This window comes from Bison bison, unplaced genomic scaffold (genome assembly GCF_000754665.1).
Source record: "Bison bison bison isolate TAMUID 2011002044 unplaced genomic scaffold, Bison_UMD1.0 scf7180017864473, whole genome shotgun sequence".
Lineage (NCBI taxonomy): Eukaryota > Metazoa > Chordata > Mammalia > Artiodactyla > Bovidae > Bison > Bison bison.
Window position 1 is genome coordinate 18,112,351 of NW_011495034.1, and position 13,716 is coordinate 18,126,066.

Genomic DNA, 13,716 nt, shown 5'->3' on the forward strand with positions numbered 1-13,716 from the left:
GAAGAGGGGCTGGCCCGTAACCGCCTCCCCCAGAGTTATCCAGAGACCCCCACCTCCCTCTGAGTGTGATCCCTTATGGAGAGGATCAAATCCTGACTCCTTCCATGTATTTTCAATGGTTTGAATAGTGACATTCACACAGGATTCAAGGATCAGTACAATATAGGGAGGACAAGCGGAACACACTGTGAAGCCTCCCTCCCACCCGCCTCTGTACCCCCAGTCTCACTGCCTCCGTGTGCCACCACGGTTCTCTGTTTCTCAGGGGAAATGCTCGTATTTCTTTGTGCTGATGTGAGCATGTTCTTACTGTCCCTGTGCTAGCTTTTTCTCCCCACCAGTTCCACTCTCAGCCTTCTCTGTGCCGCTGTGGACTACATCACCTGGCTCCCCTGTCTTCTAGATTGTGGGGGTTCACCCCTCCCCTCAGTGGGGGTCTAGCAGGAGGGAAGAAAGGCTAGGCTGAAGCTTTGCTGCTCATCATCGGCCTCGGTTCCAGTCCTGGGGCCTCTCCATGGTGGTGACAGCTCTCCCCTGCCCCCGGCAATACCACTTCCTGCACTGCCTGCCCCTCCCTCCAGACCTGGGGTGGCCCGGCTTCCGCTTGGGTCAGGCCCCATGGTGTCCCCATGGTGGTGACAGCTCTCCCCTGGCCCCGGGCAATACCACTTCCTGCACTGCCCCTCCCTCCAGACCAGGGGTGCCCCGGGCTTCCGCTTGGGTCAGGCCCCATGGTGTCCCCATGGTGGTGACAGCTCTTCCCTGCCCCAGGCAATACCACTTCCTGCACTGCCCCTCCCTCCAGACCAGGGGTGGCCCGGCTTCCGCTTGGGTCAGGCCCTGTGCAGGTTTCCCCACCCCTTGTAGGTTCCTGCTGTGCCCACTGGTCCTTCAGCTCTCTGCTCCGTTACCCTTTGAGGGTGTAGACACATCGTGGGGACCCTGAGGGACACAACCTCACTTCTTAGGCCACTGCCGGGTCCTTGCTTTTTTCATTGACCATCATTTCCTGGAAGGCCCAGGGCGTTTCAGTCTCCACAAGAACCTCCTGGAGCCGTTCCCATTTTATTCACCCACTATCCCTATAGGCTGAGCAGAGCAGTCATCACTGTTCCCAAGTAAAACAGGAGGCTCAGAAGGGGCTTGCCCTAGAGCCCAGAACTGTTAACACTGACCAGAACTTGTATCAGGAAGTCTTAGCCCTGCAACTTCCATAAGCACACCAGAGAGTGAGCCAGAGGGGGGAGCGTAGCCCCAAGAAGGAAAGGAAGTTGCCCAGGGTCACACAGTGAGCCAGCCGCGGAAGTGGGACGACCAAGGGTATCTTCGTGGCTGGTCCAATGCTCCTGCCCCAGGAAGTCCAGACCACACCTGCTTGCTCCTGTCACTCAGAAGCTCTGGCCACAGGGGCCCACACCCCTCTTTGTCACTGTGCTCAGTGTCGGGATGAGAGCGCTTCAGGCCAGCCCCGAGCCCACCTGGCTCCTTCCCCCTTTTGGTGCCTGCGGGCCCCCAAGGCTGTCTGCATTTGTGTTGCCACCTCCAGAGGCAGGTGTGGAAAATGGGGCCAGGGAATGCAGGCAGCAGGAGACTCCCTAGGAGGTGCTCCATCCTTAGGAGCCAGGCAACTTGCAAGGACTCTGTCCTCCTGGGAGGGCCTGGCTCACCGTGCCCAGGCTGCAGGAGAACTGGCCCAGGAAATCATGCTCCTCCAGCTGCATGCTTGACTTGTCCTGGTCAAACAGGGCAAACTTGAGCTTTTGCACCTCCTCAAAGTGGTAGTCAAGCACGAACTTCTTGGAGAAAGCGGGGTTGAGGTTGTTGATTGCAGTTTCTGTCCTGTCATACTAGCAAAGGAGCAGGAAACAGGGGTCAGAGTCAGGTAGCCAGCTCACCCCTTCTTTGTCGTCGTTTAGTCACTAAGTGGTGTCTTTTGTGACCCCACAGATTGTAGCCCTCCAGGCTCCTCTGTCCCTGGGATTTCCCAGGCAAGAATACAGGAGTGGGTTGCCATTTCCTTTGCCAGGGGATCTTCCCAGCCCAGGGATCAAACCTGCATTAGCCGGTAGATTCTTTACCACTGAGCCACTAAGGAAGCCCTGTTAACCGCTTCCTGGGCTACAGGAAATCATGGTGTTTATTCATGGAACACCCATCTCTGTGCCAGACACTCAGGGCAGTTATCCGCGTGGCTGAAGCAATCATTACTCCCAGCTCACATAGGAGAACACTGAAGCACAGAGAGGTTAAGTGACTTACCCAAGGTTGAACAGCTAGAGGGCACGGCCAGGATTTGAACCCAGTCCTGACTCCAGCCTTCACGCTTCTAACACACTGGCTCTGGCTCCTTGCCCAGGTTCTAGGATAAGAGTTCAGACCCTGTCCCTGCCAAGATTAAGTGACAGAGGGCGTCTCATTTCCCATCGGAAGCTCAGTTCCCACTTGTGTAAAATGAAAGGATTTGAGTGTTTGTGGCTTTGCTTCCTTTTTATTTGTGGAGAACCCTTTCTTCAAACCATGTTTTACATGAAGCTGAGAGAAGAAACAGAAGGAGGAGGGATACTTAGGGGGAGGTGAGGTCAGGGTTCCCTGTCCTCCATGGAAGCAGATGTTTGTACCTTCACGGAACCCTGGGATGTCAAAACTGGGAACTGAGCACCCCCCACCCCCCACTGAGAGTGGAAACTGAGGCCTGGGGAAGGACAGGGCCGTACACTGGGAGCCACTGGTGGGGCTGGGACAGGAACCCCGCCTCCTGGCTTCTCTGCACTGAGGCCCCAAACCACGGAGTCTGGGTGACCATCTATTTTGGGGCCTGGGCTGTGTTGATTTTTCCTCCCACCCATTCCATTTCCAAGGGCCAGAGAGCAGCAGGGATGGAAGAGGTCTTGGCCCCGGGCTATTTTTAGCCAGGGTGGCTGGCCCGGGTGGGAGAGAGATGGAGGTGGGTGCCTGGGGGAGGAAGGGGTGGGGCCGGGCGGGAGTTCCGGAAACCTGGCAGATAGGCCTCAGGCTTCTCCCAGCATTCTTAGGCTGACCCCACATCCCAACTCTCACTTCCGGCTGCATCACCAATGTGCTGGGTGAGACTGGTCAGTCCCTCCCCTCTCTGGGCCCCATTTTCCCCTCTGTAAAATGGGTCAACAGCCCATTTCCTTGGCATCATAAGAAGGAGCCAACATCTGTGAAAACTCTTTGTAAACCACTGTATGTTCTGGGGAACGCCCACCGAGGCCTCGTTAAATAACTATGAAAATTAAGAGACATATTTTGGAAAGTTTACATGCATGCAAAATTATCTGGAAGGCTGGATACCAAACCGTTCACAACTGGTTCTCCCTGACAGGTGAGTTCCCAACCACTTTGATTTTCTGGATTGTCTCAGTTTACTACAATGCATATAGATCCCTTTTGGAATAGGAAACAAAGCCATTTTTAAACCTTGAAAGCCTTAATGGTTTGCATTTCTCAGTATCCTTCCTTAAGCTACATCTTTCCCCAGTCCACAGGCTGAAGTCTTCTAGCTCAGAAATCCTTGGCTGTGGCACCATCAGCATCCTCAGCTCTGAGGCTCTCCAAGGTAGGCATAAAAAGAAAAAATCATTTCACAGATGAGGAGACAGGCTCAGAGAGGGAGAGCCACCTGCCCAAAACCACACAGCAGGGAGTAACAGAGCTGAGACTTGTCAGAAACAGGGAACTCTGTTAGGCTTTGGTCCCCCGCTGAGACGGGACCAAAGCGTAAGAGTTCCCTGTTTCTCTCTTTGCTCCTCACTGACTGTGCTCATTGAGGAATAAGTGGGGAAAGTTATTTTAAAAATGGAAGCAAGCATTTTGCAAAACTCTCTTCTAACCATCTATTATAGTAACCTAACGGAGAAGGCAATGGCACCCCACTCCAGTACTCTTGCCTGGAAAATCCCATGGACGGAGGAGCCTGGTGGGCTGCCGTCTATGGGGTCACACAGAGTCGGACATGACTGAGTGACTTCACTTTCACTTTTCACTTTCATGCATTGGAGAAGGAAATGGCAACCCACTCCAGTGTTCTTGCCTGGAGAATCCCAGGGACGGCAGAGCCTGGTGGGCTGCCATCTATGGGGTCGCACAGAGTCAGACACGACTGAAGCGACTTAGCAGCAGCATAGTAACCTAAGGGCTTCCTTGGTGGCTCAGTGGTAAAGAACCCACCTAACAATGCAGGAGACACGGGTTCGATCCCTGGTTTGGGAGGATCCCCTGGAGAAGAAAACACAACCCACTCCAGTATTCTTGCCTGGGAAACCCCATGGACAGAGGAGCCTGGCGGGCTACAGTCCATGGGGTCGCAGAGAGTCGGACACAACTGAGCGACTAAACATCAACAGTAACTTAAAATATAACAAACACTAAATATAAAATTATGTAAACATAAATCTACAAATTATTCAGTTCTATCGCTCAGTCGTGTCCAACTCTGCAACCCCATGGACTGCAGCATGCCAGGCTTCCCTGTCCATCACCAATGAATTATAATAAACACAAATATAAATATTTTAACTAATATTATAAACATTTCAGAATAACAATTTTCCAGGTAATCCCCAGCTCCCCCTCCAAGTACTTCTAAGGGCCTGACCCCAGGGAGGCAGGGGGAACGCTCCCCAACGACTGCGTCGCCCACCACCCAGGGCAGCCGCACACCAAGGAGCCTCACCTCCATCCACCTGCCATCCATCTCTGTGAAGAGGACACAGAAGGGGTCGGACTTGGAGGTGACATCCCGGTCCAGCAGGTTCTGGCCACTGACCGACAGCTCCACCTTGCACACGCAGTACTGGGAGCCCACGGGGGCCGCCCCCAAGGCTGGGGCACCCCCACCGGGTATGTAGGCCATCGGGGCTGGCAGCGGCGGCGGCAGCAGCGCCTCACAGTCTAGGGAGACAACGCTGAGGGTCAGAGAGGGGACAGACATCTGCTAAGGCCCTCCACACCCTGGGGAGGCACCACCAGGCCCTCAAGATGCGGAGACTGAAGTGTGCGTGTGTGGTTGGGGAGGGGAAGGGGGTGGGGATGGGGCAAAGCCTGGAGAAAGAATGCATGAAATGCATGAAAAAGGAGTCTCTGTAGGTGAGTGTTTAGTTTGTCCCTGAAGTTGTTCTCTGCTTTGGTCTGTCTTTACCCGTGAGATACACGCAGGTCCAAGTTGCTCCTGTCAGGGCAGTAACAGATCACGGTGGACACAGGCATCCCATTCATGTTGCCAGGAAAACCTGGGCTTCTCCTGAGCAACTGACACCTTGGCGCCTTGCGACACCGAGGCTCGCTCATTCACTCCAGAGTGTTTACCAAGCATCTGCTGAGTCCCAAGAACTGTGCCAGGGCTGGGCCTGGCAGTTAAGAAGATGGCCTAGCCTCAGCCCTCTCTGAGCTCCCGTTCCAGCCTGGAGGGCAGCCAGGTCTTGTGGGCTGGAGGCTCCCAGGGGGAGCCAGGGCTTTGTTCTGAGAGTGATGGAAGCCTTGGAGGGTTTTAAGCAGAGAGGTGACATGATCTGATTTGTGTTTTTAAAAGCTCACTCCAGCCCCTGTGGGGAGAAGGGGTTGTTAGACAGAGGAGAGGCAGCAGGGAGGCCAGCGAGGAGGTGGCTGTCATCCAAGCAGAAGGATGGAGTCACAGTGGCAACCTGGGGCCCAGCCCACTCCCTGAGCGCTAGCTTCTCCCTGGGCCCAGGTCTCAGGAGGCCTGAGTGTGGGGCTCCATAGGAAATCGCCCCGGGGCGTGCCTGGCAGGCAGAGGATCTGGGCAGAGACAAAGCCAGTGCTCAGCCCCCTCCCTCCCACCGTCTGTCCCTAGAACCTCATTACAATCACAGGAGCCCAGAGCATCAGGACAGCACTGCAATTTGCCTGCAGGATTTATTCATGTCGTGTAAAAATTAGTTTCCATCAGGGGCTGGAGAGTCGCGCTCCCGCTCACTGTGCAGCTGGGTAGCCGTGCCCCGTGGGGGAGGGGCAAGCAAATCCTCGACTCAGCAAGGAGAACGGGGAATGGTGATGTCCTGCATAGACATCGTGGACTTCCTGGTGATCCAGTGGCTAAGACTTTGCGCTCCCAACGCAGGGGGCCCAGATTCGATTCCTGGTCAGGGAGCTAGATCCTGCATGCCCCAATTAAAGATCCCGTGTCCTGCAACTAAGACCCGGTGCAGCTAAATAAATATTTTTTTTTTTAAAAAAAAAAGGACATCTTGCCAGGGGGCTGAGAGAATACCTGTTTATGCTTATACCTACCCATGGAGGATGGGGAGGGGAAGCATGGCAGCCACTCCCATTTCGCAGATAAGCAAATTGAGGCTCAGAAGCAGAAATCACCTGTCCAAGGTCACATAGGAACCAGCAGAGGCAGGGCGTGAGCCAAGTCTCCAGACTCCCAGGCCAAGGTATGCGTTCCGGCCAGGGCAGGGGGACTGCTGGGCATGGTGGGAATCTAGAACCCAGGTGGGGGCTGTCTGGGGTGTCAGCCAAGCCCGAGGGAACCTGAGGCTCAGAGGGCCCCAGAGCGCCCAAGGTCACTAGTTCCTCTGGGGTTGCCCTGCCCATACCCCCGTCTCTCTCATCATCACTGATGGGGTGGATTCCAGCTCCATCTCCTCTCCACCTCACAGGCTCCCTTCCTAACAGCCAAGATGCCACTTGGGCCTCCATCCCCACCCCCACTGCCAAGTCAGAGACCTCTGTTTCATTCTGGGGGGCCAGGTTCACACACTTCCTCGTGCATGTACACACGGACACACACATATACTTAGGCCCCCAGACTAACAAGTGTGAAGGCAAGCACTCAAATGATCACACTGGGGCCTCTTCTTCCCGCTCTCCCCCGGATCTGAGCCACCATCACCACGCGGTTACTGCACTGTCCTCCTTCCCCTCACTGGCTCAGCCTGGCTGAGGGTGTGGCCAGGAGGGCCAGGTCCCATGGGAGGGTTGGACTGGGTGGGGCTCCTCAAAGCCCACTGCCACCCCACCTGGATCAGCTCGCAGGCCCCAGAGAGCCAGAGCGATGGGTGGGTGGGGAAGGGGCACTCCTCCCCCAGTTAGGGGCAGGTCCCCCATCCCCAACTCACCCTCTGGCTGGAAGCTTCTAGATGCCCGAAACGGGGAGCACATGGTGTCTGCAGTGGGGGCAGGCGAGGGGCAGTGTGGGTCCCTCTGTGCCAGCCGGCAGCGGGCAGGCGGGCCAGACCCTGAGGCCTGACGCAATGGAAAAAGAAACCACAGCCTAGGCTGGGCCGGGCCCCCTCCCCTCCTACTCCAGCAAGAGGGCCGGCAGGCAAGGTGTCATTAAGGGAGGGCTGGGCCTGCCATGCGCATCTGGGCAGGGCGGAAAGCTCCCTGATGCTTCGCCCCGGCGCACCCCGAGCCCCGCAGGTAATTGGAGGCTTCGGGCTGGAGAGGGGGTCTGGGGAGTCCGGGCCCGCTTGTGGATGGTCCTGACTCCTGGCCCAGATGGACATAAGCCTTCTGGGGTGACCAGCACCCCAGGGAAGGAATCGGAAGGCAGGGATACAGAAGGGATAGTATTCCTTTTTATAGAAAGCCAGGCAGAGAGCGGGCAGGGCTTGGGAATTCCCCTTCATTCATTCAGTCAACATTCCTTGAGCACCTTGGGCTACAACAATGGACAAGACTCAGGCTTAAGCTCCCACAGGGTCCACTGGCCCCAGGCTTCTAAGGCATCTTACTCTTTAAGCAGAAAAAAACAGAATTTGCGGACTCTGGTGCTGAGCCACAGGCCTAAGAACATTCCAGTTTCAGCCAGAAACCTAGGAACCCATCATCCTTGGCCTCCCTCTTTCCTTCAGCCCCTATCCTACTCCTGCGGTCAGTTCTACCTCCAAGATGTATCCAGTGTCATCCCCATCCTGCCCCTTCCACTCCCCTGGCCAATGTCAGGTCTCCCTGAGCAACCCCAGACTCTCTTTTCCACACCAGAGCCAGAGGGAGTCTCGAAACATTCAATTTGGGGGCAGGGGCTTCCCTGGTGGCTCAGTGGTAAAGAATCTGCCTGCCAATGCAGGAGACACATTTAGGTTAGATCCCTAATCCAGGAAGATCCCACATACCACGGAGCAACTAAGCCCGTGCGCCACAACTACTGAGCCTGTAATCTAGAGCCCGGGAGCTACAACTACTGAAGCCCGCTTGCCTAGAGCTTGTGCTCCGCAACAAGAGAAGCCACCACATGAGAAGCCTGAGCACTGCAACTGGAGAGTAGCTCCCCACTCTCTGCAACTAGAGAAAAGCCCGAGCAGGAACGAAGATCCAGGACAGCCAAAAATAAATACATTAACTAAAAGAAAAAAACATGCAAATCAGATGCTACCACAGCTCTCCCTGAAAATCTCCCAGGGCCTGCGCTTCCTGGTCACACAACCCAAATCCTCTCCCGACCCTCCCCTTCATGCCATGCTCGCCCTCGCTCCCTGTGCCCCAGCACACTGGTCTCCTCCCGCTCTGCAAATGTGCCAACCTCGCTCCTGCCTCAGGGCCTTTGCACTTGCTCTTCCCCCTGCCAGAGATGCCTTTCTTCACACGACACATCTTGGTTGTCAGCTTAATGTCACCCCCCCAGAGGCCTTCCCTGGTCACCCAAGCGAATGTAATCTCAGCCCCACACCATTTTCTTTGCAGATCAATGTGATGTACGAGCATTCTACTATTTGTCCAACTGCCTTGTGTGCTGCCTGTCCTTCTAGAGTGTACATTCCACAAGGGAGGGATCACCACTGTTTTCCCAGCACCTAGAAGAGCACTTACACTGTGGGCAGGTGTGGGATAAACAGGTGCCAGATGAATGAGGAAGGGACCGCCCCCCCACCAGCCCCGCCACCGACAGCCCCAGAGGAATCACAACCACTGCCCCACTGCACACATCACGCAAGAGATCACAAAGCCCTTTCTGAATCCTGGGACTCTCATCACTGCTCCAAGAGGCCAGCACTAGAGGGGTTCACAGTCCCACTTCACAGAGGTAGAAACTGAGGCTCAAGAAGGGGCAGTGGTGCCAGGGAAGGGTGGTGCTGAGGCTAAGAGCTATGGCCACCCAACCATCTTTCTCCCTCTCTGCTGACCCCAGTGGCTCAGGACCCAGAAGCTGGGTTATGCACCCCACCCACTGTGGGGAAGAGACGCCAAGGTGGCCTGCAGAAACCCCAATTCAGAGATGGACAGTGACGGGAGACACTGAGAGGGGCAGGCTCAAGGGGCAGGCGCGGGGAGAGGGATGGCAGGGGGCAGGGGAGGCAGCGGGGGGGAGGTGGAGGCAGCAGCCTCCACTGCAGAGTCTCATCTGGTGGAGACCAGGGGGCAAGTGCAACAGCGGGTGGCCTGTCAGAAATGGGGGGCCTCGTGCGCCCTCTGAACAAGCCTGCTCAACCTGACACCTGAAAAATGAAATCCTGTTTTCAGTGCCAACCACACGAAGTAACGCTCTATAGACTCTTGTCGTGGAAGTTACAAGGACAGGAGTGCGGTCCTCTGGATAGTACCGTGCCGAAGTTGAGAGCACAGACTCGACTCAGACTGTCGGGGTTTGAATCCTTGGGGCTTTCATTTACCTGCTGTGTGGTCTCAAGCAAGTTACTTACCCTCTCCGGTCTTTGTTCCCCTTCTATAAAAAACCGGAACAGGGACTTCCCTGGTGGTCCAGAGGTTAAGAATCTGCCTACCAACGCAGGGGCCATGGGTTCCATCCCTGTTAAGATTCCACAGGCCCAGAGCAACTAAGTGCCATGGGCCACAACTATGGAGGCTTCGCGCCTAGAGCTCCTGCCCTGCAGCAGGAGAAGCCACTGCAGTGAGAAGCAGCCCCTTCTCACCACGAGAGAACGTCTGCATCCAGCAATGAAGATCCAGTGCAGCCAAAATTAAATAAATAAATAAAATACAGAAACCTTAAAAAAAAAAAACAGGAACAATAAAAGCGCTTTCATCAGGTATTGATATCGAGGATTAAGCGAGGTGAAGCACTTAGAATGCCACTCTGCAGCTCCTGCTATTAGCAGTGATTCCAGATGGCTGGGGTCAGGGGGACAGATGTGTGAGGTTTATGGTGCGTATAAAGGGGACCAGGGGTTAAAACTGGTTGAGTACATGATCCTAGGCTCCCCTTTTCAGCCGTAAGTCAAAGCTCAGAGATGCCAAGGATGGTAAATGCAGGGTCAGGGAGAGAATAACAGACTCAGACCCCACACACTTCAAGGCCTATACTCCTGGGCCATGGTCCCCAGGATCCCGAGGGCATCTGAGCCTTCATTCAGGCAGCAGACCGTGCTCAATGGGGTCTGATCACTGACAGCAGAGGTTCCCACAGTGGCCTCTACTGTCATCGCTCCAACTATGGTTCCCAGATGGGCCTCCTCCCTCCCTCCTGCAGGTTCCTGGGCCCCAAACAGACCCGCTTAGTCAGAGTCCCCAGAGTGGCATTTGTGTTTTAACAAGCCCTCCTGGTGGCAGGGCTTCCCTGATGGCTCGGATGGTAAAGATTTTGCCTGCAATGCAAGAGACCTGGGTTTGATCCCTGGGTTGGGAAGATCCCCCGGAGAAGGGAATGGCAACCCACTCCAGTATTCTTGCCTGGAGAATTCCATGGACAGAGGAGCCTGGCGGGCTCCAGGTCATGGGGTCTCAAAGAGTCAGACACAACTGAGCGACTGATACTTTCACGTTCCTGGTGACACTAGCAGTGGGTTCAGGACACACAGATCCCAGAGGGGTGGGTAGGTGGGGTATCTTGTTAAAATGCAGTTGCCAGTGCCCACAGGTCTGGGGAGGGAGCTGAGAGTCTGCATTTCCAACAAGCTCCTGGGTGCTACTGAGGCGGCCCATCTGAGACCACACTTTGAACACCAACCTGCTCCATGGCTCCCCAGTGGCTGACCACACCCGGGGATGGCTGTGGTTTAGCCTGCTCTCGGCATAATGAGGCAGTCATCATACTTGGTCCCCATAAAAGCCCTGCCAGCTTCACACGCTGAGTTCCTGCTGTGTCTCGGCAGACCTCTGAGTCTGTAGCCTCTGGTCTTAGGTGGTGACACCCCGGTAGCCGGAACCCTTGGTTGGCCAGCCACATGCCTGGTCCCCACTGGCCCTGATGGCCGTGTTTACTGAGCTTTAAGGGTGGGAATGTGCCTTGAATGCATCCAGATCTAAGTTGCCTCCTTCACCCCATTTCCCAGAGGAGAAGACCCAGGAAGAAAAATGGCAACTGTATTAGAGTTCTCCTGAGAAAACAGAACCACTAGGAGGATATCTGCATAGAGAGAGATTTCTTTTAAGGAATCAGCGCATGCATTTGTGGGGGCTGACAAGTCTGAAATCTGCAGGGTGAGATGCAAAGCTGGAAATTTGGGTTACAGTTGATATTGCATTCTTGAGTCCCAAATCTGCAGGGCAAGCCAGGCGGACTGGAAACTAGACAAGGTTTCTATGTTGCAGTCTTGGGGCTGAATTCCTTCTTCTGGGAGAAACCTTAGTCCTTTCTTTTAAGGCCTCTGATTGAATGTAGCCCACCCACGTAATGGAGGATTAACATAAATCTACCGATTTAAACGCTAATCACATCTGAAAAACACCTGCAAAAGCAACATCAGACAGTTGTTTAACTGAACAACTGGTCACCATAGCCTAGCCAAGTTGACACATAGGATTAACCATCAGAGCAACCTTCAGGTCCTAGGAGACCTACCTGGGGCAGGAAAACAAGGTGCTGAGGCTGGAGTTCTCAGCCAGGCCTTCCTTAATCACATGAGCTAGGGGAGCCCACGCCTATCCTGTCAGCTGGCAGGGAAGACAGGTGGTGGTGTGGCCACGCAGACAGAGACACGAGGTAAAACAAGAATAATAATAACACCTGCCTGAGGCGCCGGGCCCAGTGTGTTAGAGACTTTAACTTCTATAGCTTCACAACATCCTTGAGCAAGGAGCTCTCACCACTCCCACTCTCCAGATGAGCAAACTGAGGCTTGGAAGGATTTGCATTCTAGAGCCTCTGCTAATATGACTCTGGACAAGTCATAGGCCTTTCTGAATCTTAGCTTAGTTTTCTTGTCCACCAAGCAGAAATTACAAAGTGCCTGATACACTGTAGGTGCCAGCTCAAAATGAGACCATCTTCTCCAGGACTCTCTACCATTCTCAGGACAACATCCAAACACCTTGACAGTCCCCCTCACACTGCCTCAACACATTTCTGGTTCTAGCTATGCTGTTCACAGGGTCCCAACAATACTTTTTCACATCTCCGTAATTTTGCATATGTTGTTCCACCTGCCTGGAATGCCCTTCCCTCTTCTTGAGTTAGCTCTCTCCTTCTTCAAACTCAGCTGAGCAAAACCAAACAAAATCAATGTCACTATGCTCCCACCCCCAGGATAACATCTTAAAAGTTGGTCCAGTGGTTAAGACTCCATGCTTCCACTGCAGGGAGTGCGGGTTTGATCCCTGGTCGGGGAACTAAGATCCCGCATGCCATGCAGTGCGGCCAAAATGAGTAAATAAAAAATATGCTTTAAAAGCTGGCAATACAAAGTGTTGGCAAGGATGTGGAGCAACTGGAACTCTCATGTGCTACCAACGGGAGTGTAGACTGGGACAACTACTTGGGAGAAACGTCTGGCAGTGTTTACAAAGCTAAATAAATGTATCCGTTATGACGATCCCAGCAATGCCCAGCAGAAACATGCAGTATGTTCCCCAAAAGACACACCTGAGAACTTCCAGAGCAGCACTGTTTGTAACAGCCCCAGGCCAGGAGTCCCCTGTGTGCCTATCATCAGGAAAGGGGATAAATAAACGATGAATGCGATGCGCACACAATGGGCTGAAGTGCCATGAGCCCAAGGAAGCACAGGACACCAACAACAGGAACGGGGTCTCCCGAACATGCTGAGTGGAGGAAGCCAGACACAGAGGAGCATGTCATCCTGTACGATCTCATTTTGTTGTTGTTGTTCAGTCGCCCAGTCGTGTCCGACTCTTCTCGACCCCATGGACTGCAGCATGCCAGGCCTCCCTACCCCCCACCATCTCTGGGAATTTACCCAAGTTCACGTCCATTACATCAGTGAAGTTAAACACGGACAAAACAAATCTATGTTGTTGGGAGTCGGGGTTGCAAGATAGTGGGGGAGGGTGTTAGTAACTGGGAGGGGCTACCAGGGGGCTTCGGGGACAGTCATGTTTGTGTCTCAGTCTAGGGAGTGCTAACACGGATGTCTTCAGTTTGTGAACAGTCATTGAGTTGTACACCTGGGAAGTCTGCTCTATATTGTGTATTATACTTCAACAAAATGTTTAAAAAAACACAACTTGGAGACTGCTCTACAACTGCCCCCTGAGCCCCTGGCCCCAGACAGGGATGCACTTACAATTGTCACCATATTGCAACCACTGACTTAGGAAATGTCACCCTCACGTGAGCTTAAAGACGGGACCAGGCCTATTGGCGCAGAGAAGCATAGAATGGGAGCTCGACAAACCTTTGCTGAAAGTACAGAAGAGTTAGGGTGAAGGGGAGACGACTCATGGCATCTTGGAATTGCAGAGGTCCGCGACTAGGGATGCAAAGAATCCAGAACCCTGGGATTCCAGAAATTAGGACTTCACTGAATCTCTGAGCTTGAAAGGCTTTAGAGTTTATCTGGTCCCACCTTCCAGCCACAGCCCCAGCATCCCCAT

The 13,716-nt window shown here is 54.0% G+C and overlaps 1 protein-coding gene across 1 annotated transcript in view; it reads right to left on the minus strand.

The window, feature by feature from the left end:
* CPNE2 (copine II) overlaps positions 1 to 4,914 on the minus strand; it is a 32,779-nt gene extending 27,865 nt beyond the window's left edge. The window contains exons 1-2 of the mRNA XM_010861899.1: positions 4,697 to 4,914; positions 1,668 to 1,847 (exon numbers count right to left, since the gene is read on the minus strand). Coding sequence (XP_010860201.1) covers positions 1,668 to 1,847; positions 4,697 to 4,876 — 360 coding nt within the window. The 5' untranslated portion in view covers positions 4,877 to 4,914. The remainder of the gene's footprint in view (positions 1 to 1,667; positions 1,848 to 4,696) is intronic.
* Positions 4,915 to 13,716: the final 8,802 nt, after the last annotated feature.